The sequence below is a fragment of the Rattus norvegicus genome, chromosome 10 (genome assembly GCF_021556685.1).
Source record: "Rattus norvegicus strain SHRSP/BbbUtx chromosome 10, alternate assembly SHRSP_T2T, whole genome shotgun sequence".
NCBI classification, from domain to species: domain Eukaryota; kingdom Metazoa; phylum Chordata; class Mammalia; order Rodentia; family Muridae; genus Rattus; species Rattus norvegicus.
The window spans coordinates 60,236,399-60,256,668 of NC_141543.1; the positions used below are offsets into that span (position 1 = coordinate 60,236,399).

Below are 20,270 nucleotides of genomic sequence, written 5' to 3' on the forward strand. Positions count from 1 at the left end.
AAAAGAAGGAAAGAAACCAACGAACCAACCAACCCTGCGTTTCTTTCTAGTACCCCACAAAACTAACTTGTTAACCCACAGCATGAAGAAGTAGAGGCAGAGGAGTTGGGTGGGTGGGTGGGGTGTTCAAGATCTTTGAACGCAGTCTGGAATACTTGAGATCCTTTCTCAAAAAGAGGTGTGTGGGGGGGGGGCTGGGGATTTAGCTCAGCGGTAGAGCGCTTGCCTAGGAAGCGCAAGGCCCTGGGTTCGGTCCCCAGCTCCGAATAAAAAGAACAAAAAAAAAAAAAAAAAAGAGGTGGGGGAAATGGGGGCGGGGGTGAGGGGCACCTGACTTAGATCCTGGCACTCTGCAAACAGGTGGATCTCTGTGAGTTTCAGGACAGCCAGGGTGGGAGGTGGGATGGACAACACAATAAAAATAAGTAAAAATGGGGGTGGGAAAAAAGAAAAAAAATAAGTAAAAATGGAGTTGGGGATTTAGCTCAGTGGTAGAGCGCTTGCCTGGGTTCAGTTCTCAGCTCCAGGAAGAGAGAGAGAGAGAGAGAGAGAGAGAAAGAGAGAGAGAGAGAGAGAGGAGAGAGGAGAGAATTTGTAGGCTGGACCTTTGGGATTCTCACTGGGTCACTGGTTTACAAGTTCTTTTTTTTTTTTTTTTTCTTTTTTCTTTTTTTTCGGAGCTGGGGACCGAACCCAGGGCCTTGCGCTTGCTAGGCAAACGCTCTACCACTGAGCTAAATCCCCAACCCCTACAAGTTCTTGAATAAGGAAGGAAGGGCATAGTGGTTCACTCACTCCTGAGGCAGAGTCAGGAGAATTTTTGTGACTTCATGTGTGGTCTACATAGCAAGTTCTAGTCCAGCAAAGGATGCATAACGAGACTGAGAGAAGGGACCCAGGGCTGGAGTGTGAGGACTCCTTGGCAACTAGGACACAATGAATGTGAAAAGAGCTGAAACATGGAGCCTGAGGCTTGGTTGGGCAATAAGGTTCCCTTGGAGAGTGAGGGCTACCATAGTGTGTTTTGATTTTTAACAGGCTCTCCGGCTGCAGACGTCCTAGTGGTAGAGTGGCGGTGTAGCGTGCACATATTCTGATTCCATCCTCAGTACTACAACAAACAAACAAACCCGGCAGGCAGGTCTCTTTCAGTACAGGCAGGCCTCTTAGAGGGTAACAGTGAACTTCCGGAAGTCCTTCTCCACCTACACGAAGCACGCCCACTTTACGCAATCTTCCAGCCGGGGTTTCCTGCTGCTAGACAAGCACTCTACCAGGAGCAATAGTCCCAATCCCGGCCCCCTGAACTCTTTGATGGCAGAAATTTTTATGAATCTGCCTTTTCTTTCCAGTTGGAATCACTACAAACTTTTTTTGTTTGTTTAGTGGAAAAATGCAAACACTTCTGGAACAGCAACAAAAACGAAGCTAGGAGAGTTGCTGTTTTCTCTCCTGTTTTGGCCGTGCTGGGGACTGAACTCCGGGCCTCCCACGGGCAAGGAAAGCTTTTCACTCCGAGCTCTTTTTCCGCTCCCTCCTGGTCTTTCCCGGAACGACTGCACCATCTCTGTGTGACACTCTCACGCCCCCTGCTGCCCCTTCCCTGGACAGCAGTGGCCATGCCAAAGACCAGAATGACCTTAGACAACAAATTTCTATACTGATTTGAGAGATGGGAGCTGGAGTCTCAGAGTGTGGGTGTTGGAGAAGAGGGCAGCTTCCAGAAAGGGGTGCGTGTGCCTGTGCGTGTGCGTGTGTGTCTGTGGCTCCTGTGCCTGAGGCTCAGCCTAAGAAAGTTTTTCTTTTTTTTTTTTTTTTTTTTTTTGGTTCTTTTTTTTTTTCGGAGCTGGGGACCGAACCCAGGGCCTTGCGCTTCCTAGGTAAGCGCTCTACCACTGAGCTAAATCCCCAGCCCCAAGAAAGTTTTTCTTATCCACAGGAAAACTCTCTTTGCCTTCCTGACTATGTCATAGCCTCATCAACTCTGTGCATTTTTGCAACACATACAACTTCCATTTATCCTTCCATTTGTTGCCCTTGGAAGCAAACCTGCCTCTCCTAAGGGTCTGTGAGCATCCAAAGGAAGCATGATTGTTTTGTTCTTCCTTATATCTCACTGCTTGCCTTACTGCCTGGTCCTCTGCCAGAGCACAGTAAATATTTGTTGAATAAAGGAGTCAGTTGCATCCAAAGTTCTTTTTTATTTTTGAAGGCAGGGTTTCATGTAGCCCAGGCTGGCCTCAAACATGTCATATAGCCAAGGATAACCTTGAGGTCCCAATTCACCTCTCCGGGATTTAAGGATGTGCACAGCCGTGCCTGCTTCTCAAAGGGGTTTAGTGGGAGGTGTGGGTATCATTGCTAGGGCTCTGAGGGCAACTATGAGTCCAGATGTCCTGGCTTCTGCTCAGGGCTTTGTCTATGTCCAGTCTCTGTCCTTGTACCCAAAGGTCACTCAGGCAAAAGGAAGCAGAAGAGTCCTCTCCTAGAGAAGGAGGTTGGTAGAGCATCAGGAGGATGGTGTAGAGCATATATGTACACCATGCCTGGCTCCCCCGTCTCCCCTTCCTATTCCAGTTTTATATTCTAGTTATAGAACCATAGGCCTCATGAATGATAGGCTTGCACTCTGTGTTTGAGCAACACACACACACACACACACACACACACACACACACACACAAGTCATCCCTCTCTTTCCTCCCAGCGGTTTCCTGCCCCTCAGAATGTGTTCCCTCTCCTTCAGCTAACATACTTATGTGACTTATGTGGCATTTTCTTACCTGGTAAAGCCCCAAGGGAGAGATGGCCCTGAGGGTGGGACCAGAGTCTCCAGAGGGAGGCAAGTCTTAAAAGAGATGTAGAAAGGACCTCCATCTTTGGTCCTTGGCTCAAGGCTACTTTGAATACATCCAGCTTCAGTTGAAGAGGGAGTCCCACCGCCAAGGGTAAAGCTAGTTTAGGTTCTGCTTCAGAAGACAGAACCACCGTCTGCAGTGGGTGGGGTAGAGATAGGCATTAAGACGGGAAAGAATGCAGGACCTCACAGTCCCTCTAACTACTTTAATTCAGCCTCTGATCTATATTCCCATGCAGCTTCCTGGTTTGAACTTCTATGAAACAATATCCAGCCCCAAGTAAACATGCATTCTAGGTAAAAGCAGTTTGCATTCTGTGGATATGTCCCAGGCATGCATGCTGATCACAATGCCCCCTTAAGCCATTCTACTATCAAAAGCCTCCCTTGCCTCATTTCCCCATAATCCACTAAATCTAGCCAGCATCCCATCCTGTCCCTTTACTTGGTCTTGGAGGTGAAGGGTGAGCCAAGAAGAATTTGTCCCTGTCCCAAGAGTAAGGAGTCGTCCTGCTCCATCCACCAGCTTAAATCCCAGCTCCAGAGAAAAGGTCCAGGGGTCTGTGTGAGGCTGGGGAATGTCTGGGGGGAGAGATGATCCTCCTCAGGCCTTAAGATTTGGGTTTTGGGGCTGGGGATTTAGCTCAGTGGTAGAGCGCTTACCTAGGAAGCGCAAGGCCCTGGGTTCGATCCCCAGCTCCGAAAAAAAAAAAAAAAAAAAAACCAAAAAAAAAAAAAAAAAGATTTGGGTTTTATGGGGTTGGGGATTTGGCTCAGTGGTAGAGCGCTTGCAAGGCCCTGGGTTCGGTCCCCAGCTCCGAAAAAAAAAGAAAAGGAAAAAAAACAAAAAAACAAAAAAAGATTTGGGTTTTATGGAGAGGTGAGCATAGTGTTTAAGAGAGACAGCAGAAGGCAGAGCTGGCCTTGGAGGAGAAAGAGACTTTCAAAAGTCTACCTTGGAGACTGAATTCTGCATGGGTCCCTGGAGGGAAGAACAGTCCAGGTTGCAGGTCCACATCACAGTTCCCAAGGCTAGTTCGGGCAGAGGTTGAGAGCTGGGCCTGGTGGCCCAGCCAGATATCTCGGCGTATACAGCCATCCAGGGCAGGAACGAGCTAAAAGTGGGTGGGAGTGGAAGGGAGGGAAATTATTGGGAGGTGGAATTAGGGCATCTGAACCCCAAGCTGTAGCAAATTTCCTCAGAAATGCAAGCATTTAGCTTTTCTCCATGTAGCTTTTATTCGACTCCCCCTCCCTAAAATCTGAACTTAGATTTCCATAGCTTAGCCCCGGGATATAGTTACCGGAAACCGAAGTTTGGAAGTGGGGAGGAGGAGCCCCCCTAGTGCAATCCTCATGCTGAGCTGGGGATGGTCAGCCAGGGATGCAGAAACTTGTCTCAGGCATAGCATCTCTTTTCCATCCACCCATAGCAGCAGTGAATCCCCGTTCATCTTTAGCTCCACCTACAGGAGGTGGTGAGAAGCAGAATGAGAGGGCCCCGGAGCCTGTCTCAGGGGCAGCCTGGCACAGCAGAAAGAGGATGCAAGCTTGGCTCACGAAGACTGTCGCTTACTTACTGACTCAGCCTTGGGATTCCCATCTGACGGAAGTGGGGGACAAGAAGAGCTACTTTCCCAGGGATTGTGTGTTGCTGAGACACAGGACCACGCTGAAGGGATGCTCTTGTTCTTCCTCAAATCACATTAGGGTGACCCCTCCCCATGGAGGCAGAGTTCTCTTACCGGGTGCCATCTCCCATCATTCAGCCGAGGGCCAAAGCCTACTGTAAGCCGAGCCCAGAGATTGTGCAGCTGGATTTCAAGCTGGCCATCCCGCAGTCCCAGCATGAACCAGTCATCTTCAGTGTTGGTGTCCCCATAAAAAATCACTCCCTCTGGATCCCAGGTTCGAAACTCAAAGGAGGAAGAGGGTCTGGAAGGACACGGAAGGGGAGACTGTAGATGGGATGTGGGGGTTTCAGGGTTCTGGGAGAAAATATATAGAGAGTATAGAAAAGGGGAGAGGGCAGACGGGGTGGGAAGGGGAGGTCAGAGGACTGGGTTAAGAGGCCAAGTGGCTCCCTTACTTGCTGATTTTGGTGAGGTCAATGGTCAGAACAGTGACGGGCTCTTGTCCTGGGCCATTGCTGAGGTATTTAGCAGGAGAGTCCTGAGCACTCTGTCAGGAAAAGAAAAAAAAAAAAAAAGAAAAAAAGCCAACCAGAGGCATTTCAGAGACAGAAGTACAGTTACAGGGTCAGAGGAGCAGAGGAAGAGAAAGGCAGGGCTAAAACGCAAGTTCATTTAAACACACAGAGGCTGAGAATCCTATCTCGTTCTTCTTTGCACCTGGATAGGGTCAATGTGTCTCAGGGTCCGTCCCTGGTGGGTGGGAGGCAGCGTCAATAGTAGCAACAACAGAAGCAGTCGGCAACGCAAGGAGGCCACCTCTCCCTTCTCCATAGTTAGCAGCTGTCCACCCAGTGGCTCAGAATATCTGAGGAGAAGCAGTGGGGGTAGGTAGCCTCTCACATGGGTGGTGGAGGGTTAAAGGTTGCTCCGGGGGAAGAAGGGGGGCAAGAGATAGGGACACTGACCCTGACCATGCGGCCCCTCTGAAGGCAGATGAGATGAGGGACAGAGTCCTTCCACTACTATCCCCTGCAGCCAGGACATCTATGGAGAACATCTCTTCTCCTCCACTGTTATCTAGTGTAGCTCCTCCAAGCCTTCCTCCCACAAGGGGAGGCTATCTAGGTTACACTTGAGATCTGGAAACAATTCTCCCTGCGTCTGCAACGAGCATCCTCTGTCGAGGCTAATGTTGAGGTGTGGAATCCAGAAATCTTGCTGACTGACCTAGGGAGACACACTTCACTTTTGTGCTTCAGTGACCTTGTCTGTTAAATGAGGAACATAATCCTTCTTCTATGGGGCTGCTGGGAATGAGGATCGAGACAATGCAGGCAGAATGCCCGGGATCCGACATGAATGCCTCCCTTAGATTTCCCAGACCTATGAGGTTGCTCTCACAAGAAAGTATTGTCTTTCTGTGTTTAATGGATACTATGAAGAAATCTGCCTATAACCCAAGCACCCAAGGTTGAGACAGCAAAATCATGAGTTCAAGGCCAATCTGGACCACACAGAAAGACTATTCTAAATGGTGGGAGTGTAGATGGCTCAGTGTGGGTAAAAGCATCCCCAGCCAAGCCTGATGACCTGAGTTCATTCCACAGGATGCACACAACAGACGGAGGAAAACGACTCTGAGAATTGTTCCTGACCACCATATACACAGGTCTGCACACGTGTGCACAGGCATATTACACACATGCGCGCACACACACACACACACACACACACGTGCATGCATGCACTGGAACAAATGTTTTTTTTTTCTTAAAGGAAGGAGGAAATAATAAAAAAAGCAACAAATATTTCTAGTTGGGCATAGCTGTACATCGGTTTAATCCTATTGCTTGGGAGGCAGAGGCAGGTGGATCTCTGTGAGTCAGCCTGGTTCACACTGGGAGTTCCAGGCCAGCAATAATTAATTTTTAATTGTGTATATATGTCTATGGGATGAGGCCCCAGGCGCCAGAGGAGGTCAGAAGAGAGGTTGGATCCTCTGGAGCTGGAGTTACATCGTTTGTGAGCCTCTCCATCCGGGTGCTAAGAACCAAACTCACTTTTTTTTTTTTTTAAAGATTTATTTATTTATATGTAAGTACATGTAGCTGACTTCAGACACACCAGAAGAGGGCATCAGATCTCATGACAGATGGTTGTGAGCCACCATGTGGTTGCTGGGAATTGAACTCAGGACCTCTGGAAGAGCAGTCAGTGCTCTTAACCACTGAGCCATCTCTCCAGCCCCTCCAAACTCACTTTTACTCTGCTTGTCTGCTTGTCTCTCAGCATGTGTGAGGCAGAGGCAGAGGCAGATCGAGCTCTGTGTGTTAGAGGCCAGCCACTTCTTTTTTTTTTTTTTTGTTCTTTTTTTCGGAGCTGGGGACCGAACCCAGGGCCCTGCGCTTCCTAGGTAAGCGCTCTACCACTGAGCTAAATCCCCAGCCCGAGGCCAGCCACTTCTGTGCAGTCATTTCTAGACCAACCAAGACTACATAACCCTGTCTCAAAAAAAAAAAAAAAAAAAAAAAAAAAGGTGGGGGCTGGGGAGATGGGAGATGGCCCAATGGCAAAGGGCACAGGCTGCTCTTCCAGAGGTCTTGGGGTTCAATTCACAATTTGTGATCGCTTGTAACCAACTATATATAACTCTAGTTCCAAAGAACCCAGTACCCTTTTTTGGCCTCTGTAGGTACCAGGCATATAAGTGGTTCACCCATGCACATAAAATAAAATTAAAAAATGTTAAATTATATATTAAGGACTGGAGAGATGGCTCAGCAGTTAAGAGCACTGGCTGCTCTTCCAGAGGTCCTGAGTTTGATTCCCAGCAACCACATGGTGGCTCACAACCATCTGTCATGGAATCTAATACTGTCTTCTGGTGTGTCTGAAGACAGCTACAGTGTACTCACATACATAAAATAAATAAATAAATCTTTAAATTATATATTAAAAAGAAAGTTATGTTGGGCATAGTGGCACAGGCCTTTAATCCCAGCACTTAGGAGACAGAGGTAGGCGGATCTCTATGAGTTTGAAGTCAACCTGTACACAGTGAGTTTTAGGACAAACAGATACATAGTAAGAGTCTGCCTCTCCCGGTTGGGGGTTTAGCTCAGTGGTAGAGCACTTGCCTAGCAAGCACAAGGCCCTGGGTTCAGTCCCCAGCTCCTAAAAAAAAAAAAAAAAAAAAAAAAAAAAAAAGACTCTGCCTCTCCCCCCTCCAAAAAAAAAAGTTATAAAAAGAAACACCCAGGCTGGAGAGATGGCTTAGTGGTTAAGAGCACTGACTACTCTTCCAAAGGTCCTGAGTTCAAGTCCCAGCAACCACATGGTGGCTCACAAGCATCTGGAATGGGGATCTGATGCCCTCTTCTGGTGTGTCTGTAGACAAGAGACAGTGTACTCATTAAAAAAAAAAAGGGGGGGTGCTGGGGATTTAGCTCAGTGGTAGAGCGCTTACCTAGGAAGCGCAAGGCCCTGGGTTCGGTCCCCAGCTCCGAAAAAAAGAACCAAAAAAAAAAAAAAAAAAAAAGTGAAGAAAAAAAGAACCCAACACCCAATTCAGGTTGTCCAGTCTAGAAAATAAACACATAAAAAAAAAAAAGAGTCATGGGGCTGGAGAGATGGCTCAGTGGTTAAGAGCACTGATTGTTCTTCCAGAAGTTCCAGGTTCAATTCTCAGCACCCGCATGGCAGCTCTCACAACTGTCCACTCCCTGGGGCTCCAATACCCACACACAGGCAGACATGCAGGCCAAACGACAACAAACAAACAAATAAATGGCAGCTGGAGAGATGACTCAGAGCGATGACTGAGTGGTTAAGGGGACCTAAGTTTGATCCCTGGAACCCACACAGCAGCTCAAAACCATCCATAAGCGCGGTTCTGGGCATGGGCATCCCCTTCTAACTTCTGAGGGCTACTGAGACAAATGTGGTGCACATATATACGTGCAGGCAAAACACTCAATACCCATACACATAAAGACAAACAAACACAGATGTGTGTGTGTGGTGGGGGAGATGTAATCATAGCTACTGAGGCTCAGAGCCAGAGTTCAAGGCTCAGCTGAGGAAATGACTCAAGAGTTTCGTTGGTGGTGCTGGTGGGGGTTTTTTTTTGTTTTTTTTTTCCGGAGCTGGGGACCGAACCCAGGGCCTTGCGCTTGCTAGGCAAGCGCTTTACCACTGAGCTAAATCCTCAACCCCGGGTTTTTTTTTTTTTTTTTTTTTTTTTTAAATAGTGGTGCCACTTCCTCCAACTCTGTCCGGTTTCAGACTTTTTCAAAAATTATTTTTTTATTTATTTTATGTATATGAGTACACTGTAGCTAGATCCCATTACAGATGGTTGCGAGCCACCGTGTGGTTGCTGGGACTTGAACTCAGGACCTCTGGAAGAGCAGTCAGTGCTCTTAACCCCGTGGAGTCATCTCTCCAGCCCATGACTCAAGAGTTAAAGGGCTTGCTGTATAAATAGGAAGTCGTGAATTTGGATTGCCCGCCACCCACACTACACCTGGGCGAAGTGGCACACACCTGTATCCCTGGTGCTGGGGAAGATGGAGTGGTAGAGGTACAGAGGTCAGCCAGCCTAGCAGGCTCCAGGTTCAGTGAAAGGATCCTCTCCCAAAGAGAGAGCAACTGAAGAAGACACTCAACGTTGACTTCTTGCTCCCCAAGCATTCACACGTACCTGCATGTACCTGTGCACATACAGCATACTCACAAAAAAGAAAATAGAAGAATTCAAGGCTAAGTGGATGTGGTGGCTCAGACCTTACAGCCCAAACACTTTGGAGGTTGAGGTAAGGAGACTGCTTTGAGTTTAAGGTGAGCCTCAACTACATAATGAGTTTCAGGCCAGTATGGGTGTTAGAGTGAGACTCTGTCTCAAAAAAATAGGTGGGGCTGGAGAGATGGCTCAGTGGTTAAAAGCACTGACTGCTCTTCCAAAGGTCCTGAGTTCAAATCCCAGCAACCACATGGTGGCTCACAACCACCTGTAATGAAATCTGATGCCTTCTTCTGGTGTGTCTGAAGACAGTGATGGTGTACTCACATAAAATAAATTAATAAATAAAAAAAAATAGGTGGACGTGGTGGCACAAGATTGTAGTCCTAGTTGCTACTGGAGAACAAGGGGTATTGAGCCCAGAACACCAAAGGTCTGAGGCTAAGTCAGATAATGGTGACATACATAATCCCACCACTTGGGAGGTAGAGGCAGGAAAATCAGGAGTTCTAGGTCATCCTTGACTACAAAGCAATTTTGAGCCTAGCCTGGGCCCTATCAGAAATAAAGGAGAAAAAAAGAATAAGGGACCTACCGGGACTTGTTACAGGACCTAATGTGGAAACATTGTTCCTTTGAAGACAACATTATGAACCACAAAACAGCTATAGGAAGCAAGTGTGGGGCTTTTTCAGCATGTCCTGAGGTACTGGATTTAATGTCCAGAATCAAAGGAGGAGGGAGGGAGGGAGGGAGGGAGGGAGGGAGGGAGGGAGGGAGGGAAACCCGCCAGAAGCAGACAAGGCTTCCACTGCCAATGACAGACAGCTACTGGAAACGGCTGAGGGTCTCGGGTGCCCCAGAGGTTAGAAGGCTAAGAGTGAAAACTAAAGCAGCGTAGGAGAGGCTTTTAAGCCTGGGGTATGAACGACACAAGCTGGAAGAGGAGGCTTAAGTAGTTCGGGCGCCGAGCCGAGTCACGGGACCCGCGAGGCGAGGCGGGACAGGGGGTGGGGGTGGAAAATGGTCTTAACCAGTAAGCTGATTGGCTGGAGAGAGGTGCGGAGGGGCACAACATTTAAGGCCTTTTGTGGCAGAAGAGACCACCAGGCGGGCTAGTCCGTCGGGCTGAGACCGGTTGGTGCCATAATCCTGTCTGGGAGCTCCCAACATTTCTTCTGCCCCTTGCTCCCAACCCTTTGAGACCTGAGCTGTAGGTCCTTTCTGCGGTTCTACAGACATGGGAATTGTCTTTGATCTTTGATTTTTGACAGTGAGGCTTAGGATGGCTTCCACGCGAATCCGAGAGGCCAAGGAGAGCGATTGTGGAGACATTATGAGGATGATTCGGGTGAAGACTGCGGGGGGTGGGGGGGCGGGGGAGCAGTGCCAGGGGCGCCGGGAGCAGCTTGGCTGGAGTGGGGAGAGTGGGAAATGAGGGTGTACCTTTGGATCCTGTTCTTAGAGCACCAGGGCCTTCCTGCCTTAGTGTTGTCTTGGTACTCCCATTATAGGAACTGGCAGAGTTCGAGAAACTGTCCCATCAGGTGAAGATCAGTGAAGAAGGTAGGTGGGACTGTGCACCTGGGTCCTGACTGAGACCGGAGCGGAGATCCGGGTTGGGGCTGGGGGGTGGATAAGGCGGTGGAAGGATGGATTCCTAGGATGGTAACTACCGGACCCGGCTTTAATCCAGGTTCCCGTCCTTCCCCGCCCCCCTCTGCCTTTTTTGTCATACCTCCGATCTCTGTAGCCCTGAGAGCAGATGGCTTTGGAGAGAACCCTTTCTTTCACTGTTTGGTGGCAGAGATTATTCCAGCCCCTGGGGAGCCACAAGGTAAGGAAGCCTCCGGGCATCCTCGGTGTCTTTCCCCCCAGAATCTTACCCTTCTCTCTCATTTTCAGGGTCCCTTGTGGTGGGCTACGGGCTCTACTACTTCATCTACAGCACATGGACCGGACGAAACATTTATCTGGAAGACATCTATGTGATGCCGAAATATCGGGGTACTGGCTGGGGCTAAGGGTGGACAGGGTGCCCACAGACCTACCAAACAGTTCTCAGACCCATTCCCTTTCCCTAATCTCAGCCTATGGCTTCCTTTGATACTCTTTCTATTCAAATAATAATTCCTCCTGTCCCTTTTTCCACTATAGGTCAAGGGATTGGTACCAAAATAATCAAAAAGGTGGCTGAGGTGAGCAAAGGGGTGGGGCTTACAAACTAGTTACAACCCCAAACAAAAGACAGCCAGTCAGCCAAACAAACAAAAAAAACCTGAGGGTTTGAGGCTGAATGAGGGCATGAGAAAGATTCTTTTTTTTTTTTTTTTTTTTTTAAATTTATTTTATTTATATGAGTAGACTGTGGTTGTCAGACACACCAGAAGAGGGCATCAGATCCCATTACAGATGGTTGTGAGCCACCATGTGGTTGCTGGGAATTGAACTCAGGACCTCTGGAAGAACAGTCAGTGCTCTTAACCGCTGAGCCATCCCTCCAGCCCGAGAAAGATTCTTCTTCTTTTAGTTGTTTGTAGTTCAAGACACGGTTTCTCTGTGTAGTCCTGACTGTCCTGGAACTTGCTCTGTAGACAGGCTGGCCTCAAACTCAGAGGTCTGCCTGCCTCTGCAGGAATTAAAGGTGTGTGTCACCACCACTGCCCAGCCATTCTCTTTTGAGCCCTGGGCAGTAAGTGTATGTCTTCCTACAGGTCGCTCTGCGTAAGGGGTGCTCCCAGTTCCGCCTGGCAGTTCTGAACTGGAACAAGAAGGCCGTGAACTTGTACAAGTTTCTAGGGGCTCAAGATCTGACCGAATCGGAAGGCTGGCTCTCCTTTCGATTTGAAGGAGAGGCAATGAGGGAGTTGGCCGGATGCTGACTTATCCCCCCTCTCTCTCTTCTTTGGGGTTACCATCTGGAGTTCCTAAGATTCACAGGCACTGACCTGGACAGACACTCACTCAGAGCCTCCCAGGATGCAGATTTCTAAAGTATAGAAAGAGTGGAAGCAAGCGGGGGAAGCCTTGTTGGGGACCACAAATAAAATACCTACTTTACCCTGATGGGTAGAGGATATGCTGCTGCAGCCATTTTGAAACCCTTCTGTTTGAATATTGCTCTGATGAGGGCTGGGACAGCCAAAAAGGCAGGGGTAGTGGTGGGCCCCAAGGACTCTGGACACCCTAGTCTTGGCTCTAGCCTGTTAGAAAGAAGAAGAAGGGGCTGGAGAGATGGCTCAGCGGTTAAGAGCACCCAACTGCTCTTCCAGAGGTCCTGAGTTCAATTCCCAGCAACCACATGGTGGCTCACAACCATCTGTAAAGAGATCCGATGCCCTCTTCTGGTGTGTCTGAAGACAGCTACAGTGTACTTATATATAATAAATAATCTTTAAAAAAAAAAAAAGAAAGAAGAAGAAGAGAGCATAGGCAATGGCATGTCAGGCTTGGCAGTCATCTTCGGAACCCAAAGATATTTTAGGACTGACATGTTAAAGGTCACAGCCCCCAAGCTGCTGTCAGCATCTCAAGGGACACTGGGAAGGAGCAGTTGCCTCCCCTTAACTAATCAACCTCTAACAGGTAGGTGTGGTGGCACGGTACTGGGAAGCTGTCAGGAGTATGAAAATCTCAAGCTCAGGGGTGGGTTCGGGGCCCACCAGCAAAAGTGAGACCTGTTTCATTAAAAATAAATAAATTAATATTCTTATTACTAATTTGACATTAAACAAGAGCAAAACAAATCTTTAAGACACTGGAAACAATAAACAGGTTGTTTTCCTTCTTTTTTTTTTTTTTTTTTTGAGATTTATTTTATGTATGTGAGTACTGTGTTGCTGTCTTCAGACACACCAGAAGAGGGCATCTGATCCCTTTACAGATGGCTGTGAGCCACCATGTGGTTGCTGGGAATTGAACTTAGGACCTGCTCTTAACCACTGAGCCATCTCTCCAGCCGCCCTTCCTACACTCTTTTTAGACATGGTCTACACTACGTAGCTCTGGCTGGTCTGAAACTCACTGTGTAGACCATCAGACTGGCCTAGAACTCACAGATTTACTACTTCTGCCTTGAGAGTGTGGGATTAAAAGTGTGTGCCACCACCTCAGTCCTCTTTTGTCTTGTTTTGAGACAGTCTCTGGCCCAGACAGGCCTCTAACTCCGTGTAGCAGAGAATTGCAGCTCTCCCACCATGCCCACCTCACAGAGCTGTGAGGGGTGGAACTCGGGGCTGGCTAATGCCTGCTAGGAGGGCACGCGCCTTACCAACTGAGCTACATGCCCAGGGCCTGGCCCTTGTCCTTTTTTATTTTTTTAATTAAAAAATAATTTATTTCCCTTTATGTGCCTTGGTATTTTACCTGCATGTATGTCTGTGTGCAGGTGTCAGATCTTGGAGGTGTAGATGGGTGCCATGTGGTTGCTGGGAATTGCACCTTGATCCTCTGGAAGGGCAGACGGTGCTATTAACTGCTGAGCCATCACTCCAGCCTTCCTTTTTTAGATTTTTGGTTTTTTTTTTTTTTTTCATTTATTTGTGTGTGGAGACAAGGATGCCATGGCTCATTCTAGTAATGCATGGGCACGGCATGCTCATGGTACACAGATATACACATAAGCAAAACACCCATACACATAATAAAGACTATATTTAAAAATAACAATTCGGGGCTGGGGATTTAGCTCAGCGGTAGAGCGCTTGCCTAGCGGGTGCAAGGCCCTGGGTTCAGTCCCCAGCTCCAGAAAAAAAACAAACCAGTTCATCCAGGATGGAGCCTGGTGATGCAGGTCTGTAATCCCAGATAATCAGGAGGGTGAGGCAGAAGACTTGAGAATTCTTAGAGATTTGGGGGAAATGCTGTCTCAAAATAAAACTAAAAAGATTTTGAAAACCAGGTACGGTGGCACAGGCACTTAATCCCAGCACACGGGGGGCAGAGGCAGACAGATCCCTGAGTTTGAGACCAGCCTGGTCAACAACACTGCCAGTTCCAGGACAGCCAGGGCTACACAGGAAAACCTTGTCTTGGAGGGAAAAAGAGAAAAAGGAAAGAAGAAAAAAAAAGAGCAATGCACTGTGGGGCTGGAGAGATGGCTCAGAGGTTTAGAGGTCTTGACCTTTTCCAGAGGTCTTGAGTTCAATTCCCAGCACCCAGCTCACAAATGTCTATAGTGGGATTTGATGCCCTCTTCTGGTGTGCAGGCACAAATGCAGACAAAGAATGTAAAAATAAAATAAAATTAAATTAAAAACTGTGTACCTGGGGCTAGGAAGAGCACCTGCCTAGTCTTTGATAGGCCCTGGGTTTGGTTTCAATGTAGAGGGCAGGGGAAATGGCTCAGTGGCTAGAAACAGCTTATGTTCTTCTGGAGGGTCAGGTTCTGGTTCGCTGGACCACACTTCCTGCGGGTCCGACATCCATCTACTTGGGCCTCAGGCCCATACATGGTGCGTGTGCATATGTTCAGGCAAAACACCATTAAGTTAAGTGTATGACAAATCATTTAAACAACAGAAATCCTACCTTTTCGAGGCAGACATGGCGACTCACATCTGTGATTCCAGAACTTGGAAAGATGAGGTAGGAGGATGAGTCAGAGGGCTAGCCTGTGTTCCACAATACGTTCTAGGCAAGCCTGAACCACAGAAGCAACTCTGTCTTAATAAACAAAAACCAAGGGGCTAGAAAGTGATCTAGCACTTAAGAGCACTGGCTGCTCTTGTAGAGGACACAGATTCAAATCCCATCACCCACATGGAGCTCATAACTGTCTTTAACTCCAGTTCCAGGGGATCTGGCACCCTTGCATGGACATATACCAGCAGGTAAAATACATAAAAATAAGTATATTTTTTAAAAAGACCATTAAGTCATACCTTCCCAATTCTGGCATTCTGCAACAGATATACTCCTCTGGATTGAATACCCAATATTTAAAAAATCATCTAACTTTAAAAAATATTTATTTATTTAATGTATATGAGTGCTCCTTCTGCACGTACACCTGCTTGCCAGAAGAGGGCATGGGTTCTCATTACAGATGGTTGTGAGCCACCATGTGGTTGCTGGGAATTGAACTCAGGACCTCTGGAAGAGCAGACAGTGCTCTTAACCACTAAGCCATCTCTCCAGCCCTCTGATTATTTTTTTAAAATACAACTCAGCCAAGAGAACAAGATCCAAATTCAGTTTTTCCTATACCTATCACCTTCATTAACAGAACACTGTTATGACCTTAACAATTATAGAAGGGGCTAAGAAGATGGTTCCATCAGTAAAATCCTTGCCTGGAAATATGAGGACCTACATTTGAGTCTCTATCACTTGCATAAAAGACTGGTACTGTAGTGTGCATCTGATATCTCAGTGCTGGGGAGGTGGAGACAGGGACTCATGAAATGGGTGAGATACAGGTTCATTGTGAGAGCCTTTCTCAAAAAAATATGATAGTACCAAGGGTGGTCAGGCATGTCTTTGAGTCAAGCACTCCAGAAGTAGGGGCCAGTGGATCTCTGTGAGTTCCAGGATAGCTAGGGCTCTGTAGAGAGACCATGACTCGAAAACAAAAGACAACCAAAACAACCAAATGTATGAATAAGATGGTGAGGCTGTTGAGATGATTCTGTCTAAGGGCCTGAGTTGGCTCTTAATAGTCGTGCAATGGTACGTCTGCCCCCAACAAATAAGTATAATAAAACTTAAAAAGAAATGAAAGTTAATCGAGGAAGACTTCAGCCTTGGCCTTTAACCTCCACACCCATGCAAGCACATGAAGTACACACATCTGCGTGCACACAGAGACCAAGCACAGCTAGCACTAATCGTTGTTAGTGTTGAAAGTTGTTGAACTCAATTGTTTTTAACACCACCTGCCTGGAGAGGGCGCAGCTCCCACAGGTTATGGGCTCACTCTCCACAATTGCCTCTATCATTGAGTTCAGGTGCCAAAGTCAAGTCCCAGTCATTGTTTTAGCAATACTTCCGACCAACTGGTTATAAATCAGGTTACCACAGCCTGTCTTCAGATCCAGTGAATCTGCTAGAATGGCCCACAGAATTAGCAAACAAGTTTACAGTTTACTGTTGAGGATGTTACTGCAAAGGTTACATATGAAATGTTTGGGGTGAGGAGGAACAGCGTTAAGTTGGAGCATCCTGATGAGGTCCAGGTGGGCCACCATCCAGAAAACTGCCTATGTGCAGCTTTCTGGAAGTTCTCAAGCCTGTTTGGATATTTTTTTGTTTTAATTAACACATCAAATACATGTGTACTTGTACCACAATACATGTGCTACCTTGCTCATAATATACCTGTCCACAGCCTTCACCCATTTCTTTCCTATGCTGGTGCTCTTCTCCTCAGAGTCTCTCTCATTTCCATGTCCTGTATATCAGCATATGTGTATATATGCTGTTGAATCTAGCTTCAGTGAGAAAAACCTCAGTACTGTCATTACCTCCTTTCCCATTAAGGATCCGTCTTCTCTCACAGTCTGCTTCCATCATCGTGTGTGTGTGTGTGTGTGTGTGTGTGTGTGTGTGTGTGTGTGTGTGTGCGCGCGCGCGCACGCATTTTTTTTAAAGATTTTTATTTATTTTATGTATATGAGTACACTGTAGAGTGAGTACACTGTAGCTATCTCCAGACACACCAGAAGAAGGTTTTGGATCTGGATCCCATTACAGATGGTTGTGAGCCACCATGTGGTTGCTGGGAATTGAACTCGGGACCTCTGGAAGAGCAGTCGGAGCTCTTTTTTTTTTTTTTTTGGTTCTTTTTTTTCAGAGCTGGGGACTGAACCCAGGGCCTTGCGCTTCCTAGGCAAGCGCTCTACCACTGAGCTAAATCCCCAACCCCGCAGTCGGAGCTCTTAACCACTGAGCCATCTCTCCAACCCCTGTGTGTGTGCATTTAAATATAAATTCTGGATGTGAGAGAAAGTACGTAATATTTGCCTTTTCATGATTGAACCTAGGGTCTTACATCTGCCATGGCAAGTGTTCCACTGTTGAGCTAAACACATACACTGCGGCATTTAGTTTTGAGTTAGGGTCTCATGAAGTTAAACAGACTGGCCTCAGTTTCACTCTATAATCTAGATTCCACAGAGTTGTTCTCCCACATACAAACATCAGGCACACACTACACACACATACACAAAGTAACAGTAATAACAACAACAACAACAACAACAACAACAATAATAACAATAACAACAACAAATAATAATAACAATAACAATAACAATAATAACAATAATAATTGTAGGCCTTCTGCCCTCTAACAGCATATTACTTCTATTTATTTAGTATGTTTGGAGTCTGCTATGTCTCTCAGGCTGGCTTGGAACTTGCAATCCTATTTTATCTGCCTCTCAAACGTTAGAATTACAGAAGACATCTACTATGCTTCTTTTTCTTTTTTGTTTTTTCAAGGCAGGGTTTCTCTGTGTAGCCCTGGCTGTCCTGGAACTCATTCTGTAGACCAGACTGTCCTCAAACTCAGAGATCTGCCTGCCTCTGTCTCCCAAGTGCTGGGACCAAAGTCATGCACCGCCACAACTACCTGGTTTAATAGGGCATATTAAAAACATACATTTATTTTTGTATGTATGTAGAAAGAACCTTTCCATAGCATGCTTGTGGAGGTCAGAGGATACCTTCCAGGACTCAATTTTGCCCTTCCACAGGACATTGTAGATGTTTCCAGTCTCGTAAACAAATATCCCTTCTTGCTGAGCTAACTTGTCAGCTCCTAATAGGCTCCCCTCCCCACCCCAAAGGTTTATTTATTTAACGAGTGCTTTATCTGCATGTACACCTGCATGCCAGCAGAGGGCACCAGATCACAGTACAGATGGTTTTGAGCCACCATGTGGTTGCCAGGAAGTGAACCCAGGACAGGGCAGGCAGTGCTCTTAACCATTAAGCCATCTCTCCAGCCCTGACTTTTTAATTTTTACATACATGAGTGTTTTGTCTGCATGTAGGAATGTGCCTACCAGATGTGTGCCTGATACCCACAGAGACCAGAAGGAATGTCCAGTCTTCTAGAACTGGAATTATAAATGGCTAAATTTTACTGTTTTCCATTTATTTTCTGTGGGTGGCCATGTACACATGCTTATGTGTGGCAGTCAGAGGAAAATGTGTGGGAATTACTTTTTAACTTTCCACCGTGTGGGGCCTAGAGATTGAACTCAGGTTAATCAGGCTTGACTACTACCTACTGAGACATCTCCCAGGCTTTAAAAAAATATTTTTTGTTGTAATTTTTGAGCCATTGTCACTAAGTATCCATGGCTGTCCTGAAATCATAAGTAGACCAGGATGATCACAAACTCACAGAGATATGTCCTCCTCTGACTACTGCTAATAAAACATCTTTTTTTTTTTTTTTTTTCCGAGCTGGGGACCAAACCCAGGGCCTTGCGCAAGACCCTGGGTTTGGTCCCCAGCTCCGAAAAAAAGAAAAGAAAAAAAAAAGCATGCATCACCATGCCAGGCAAATTTAAAAATAATTTAAGCAGCATTATTAGCCAGGCCTGTGGTACTTGACTTTAATCCTAGCACGGGGGAGGCAGAGGCCCCTGAGTACATTGTAGCTGTCTTCAGATGCACCAGAAGAGGGCATCAGATCCCATTACAGATGGTTGTGAACCACCATGTGGTTGCTGGGAATTGAACTCAGGACCTCTGGAAGAGCAGTCAGCGCTCTAACCACTGAGCCATCACTCCAGCCCCTAGCTGACATCTCTCCACTTAACATTCCTTATTTTTACTTAAAAAGAAATTCTGTTATATGTGTGGGTGACCATGAATGATGTCATATGTGTGATGGTCAGGAGACAACTTGCAGGAGGTGGGGGATATCTCCTTCCATCTTGTGGGTCTAGGAATACAACTCCAGTTGTTAAGGTTGATAGTTGAGCCATCTTTCCAGGCCAGGATGTTTTAGTTACTCTGTGACAATTTTTCCTGTTTTGAATCTCCTCAGCATTTATGTATCAGGTTATGTGGCACTTTGTTTTTCACAGGGCATTGAGTTTACTAGAATATTAGAATCAACTTAGGGCAAGCATGGAAATGACATGCCTGTAATTTTTGCACTTGGGAGGCGAAGGTTGGAGGATCAGGAATTCAAGGTCATTCCCGCACTACACGGTCAGCCTAGGATACAGGAGACCCTGTCTCACAAAACTTAAAAAAAAAAAAATCTACTCAAGCCAAGAACCGTGACTCTTGATTCTCCTACGGATGCAGAGAGTCAACACATGCGCATGGACACCAAAGCCCAGCGCCTGCGCACTGGGCAGTTTTTTCCTTTCGGTCCCAACCCTCCCAGCCCCCCTTTGGAGTGTGCGCACCGAGAAAGACAAAGGTGGTGAAAGTGACCAAGCAGTCATTCCGGCGCATGCCCATCCCTAAATTGCCCAGGCTCCATGGGGGCTCACTTTGTGGAGGCGGAAGTCCAATCCGACGGAGCGAGCGCGGCCCCTCTCTTCCCTTGATTGGTTTGCTTCCAGTGTTGTGGGGCGGGGAAAGGAAGGGACAGGGACAGTGGAAGGTTGGAGCGGTACAGATAGAGCGCTCATCTCGTTCTGCGCAAGCGCAGAGACGCGACCAGGAGGGGGCGTGAGAGAGTGCAAGAGAATGTGGAAGCCCTGACGCGCTGGCGAGCGGGAGCTAGGTCGCTAGCCTAGACGCCTGCGCCTTGGCCCTCCGGCTCCGCGCGCGGCGGGCGGGTGCCCTGTGCGCCTGCGCAGTAGGCGGCGGCGGCAGGGGGAGGTGGAGGCCGTGGAGCGGCAGCGGCAGCAGCGGGTCCCGGGACTGAGGCAGCAGCGGGGGCGCCGGCGGGCGGAAGCTGAGGTGACGAAGGCGGCGGCGGCGGCGGCCGTTTCCCTCACGGTGGCGGAGACCAAGGCAGCGGCGGCGGCGGACGGGGAGCGGCCCGGCCCCGGCCCCCTGCTCGTCGGCTGTAGCAGGGCCGCCGTGGGGCCGGCCCGGCTCCCGCCCCCCGCGGCTCCCCCTC

General features: G+C 47.6%; 2 protein-coding genes across 19 annotated transcripts; one reads left to right on the plus strand and one right to left on the minus strand.

Annotated features, from left to right (window-relative positions):
* Positions 1-2,177: 2,177 nt before the first annotated feature.
* Shbg (sex hormone binding globulin) lies at positions 2,178-19,841 on the minus strand. Of its 13 annotated transcripts, none has more exons than XM_087569803.1 (10): positions 19,693-19,841; positions 14,762-14,873; positions 9,037-9,203; positions 4,947-5,038; positions 4,603-4,792; positions 4,162-4,323; positions 3,813-3,972; positions 3,303-3,439; positions 2,784-2,991; positions 2,182-2,485 (listed from the first exon to the last, which is right to left on the minus strand). In XM_087569803.1, the coding sequence occupies exons 3-10, from the start codon at positions 9,181-9,183 to the stop codon at positions 2,337-2,339; spliced, it is 1,245 nt and encodes a 414-aa protein (XP_087425929.1). In that variant the 5' UTR covers positions 9,184-9,203; positions 14,762-14,873; positions 19,693-19,841; the 3' UTR covers positions 2,182-2,336. The 13 variants fall into 13 exon arrangements, with proteins under 13 accessions (NP_001416910.1, NP_001416909.1, NP_001416912.1 ...); XM_087569804.1 differs by having other exon boundaries at positions 9,037-9,221; XM_087569805.1 differs by having other exon boundaries at positions 14,762-14,896.
* Positions 10,030-12,321, plus strand: Sat2 (spermidine/spermine N1-acetyltransferase family member 2). 6 transcript variants are annotated; one of them, XM_087572901.1, is made up of 7 exons: positions 10,030-10,097; positions 10,507-10,583; positions 10,747-10,798; positions 10,986-11,069; positions 11,138-11,239; positions 11,390-11,430; positions 11,947-12,321. In XM_087572901.1, the coding sequence occupies exons 2-7, from the start codon at positions 10,518-10,520 to the stop codon at positions 12,112-12,114; spliced, it is 513 nt and encodes a 170-aa protein (XP_087429027.1). In that variant the 5' UTR covers positions 10,030-10,097; positions 10,507-10,517; the 3' UTR covers positions 12,115-12,321. The 6 variants fall into 6 exon arrangements, with proteins under 6 accessions (XP_087429027.1, XP_087429030.1, XP_087429028.1 ...); XM_087572900.1 differs by lacking the exon at positions 10,030-10,097 and adding an exon at positions 10,304-10,369; XM_087572904.1 differs by lacking the exon at positions 10,986-11,069.
* Positions 19,842-20,270: the final 429 nt, after the last annotated feature.

Bases quoted from the DNA above. Each gene is read 5' to 3' on its own strand.
- Shbg (XM_087569802.1), bottom strand. From the start codon at position 5,548: ATGTTCTCCATAGATGTCCTGGCTGCAGGGGATAGTAGTGGAAGGACT. The intron at 5,357-5,456 runs GTCAGTGTCCCT...GCTTCTCCTCAG, and splicing joins AGAGGGGCCGCATGGTCAGG to ATATTCTGAGCCACTGGGTG. The intron at 3,973-4,161 runs GTAACTATATCC...ACCCACTTTTAG, and splicing joins CTTCCAAACTTCGGTTTCCG to CTCGTTCCTGCCCTGGATGG.
- Sat2 (XM_087572901.1), top strand. From the start codon at position 10,518: ATGGCTTCCACGCGAATCCGAGAGGCCAAGGAGAGCGATTGTGGAGAC. The intron at 10,584-10,746 runs GTGAAGACTGCG...CTCCCATTATAG, and splicing joins ACATTATGAGGATGATTCGG to GAACTGGCAGAGTTCGAGAA. The intron at 11,431-11,946 runs GTGAGCAAAGGG...GTCTTCCTACAG, and splicing joins TAATCAAAAAGGTGGCTGAG to GTCGCTCTGCGTAAGGGGTG.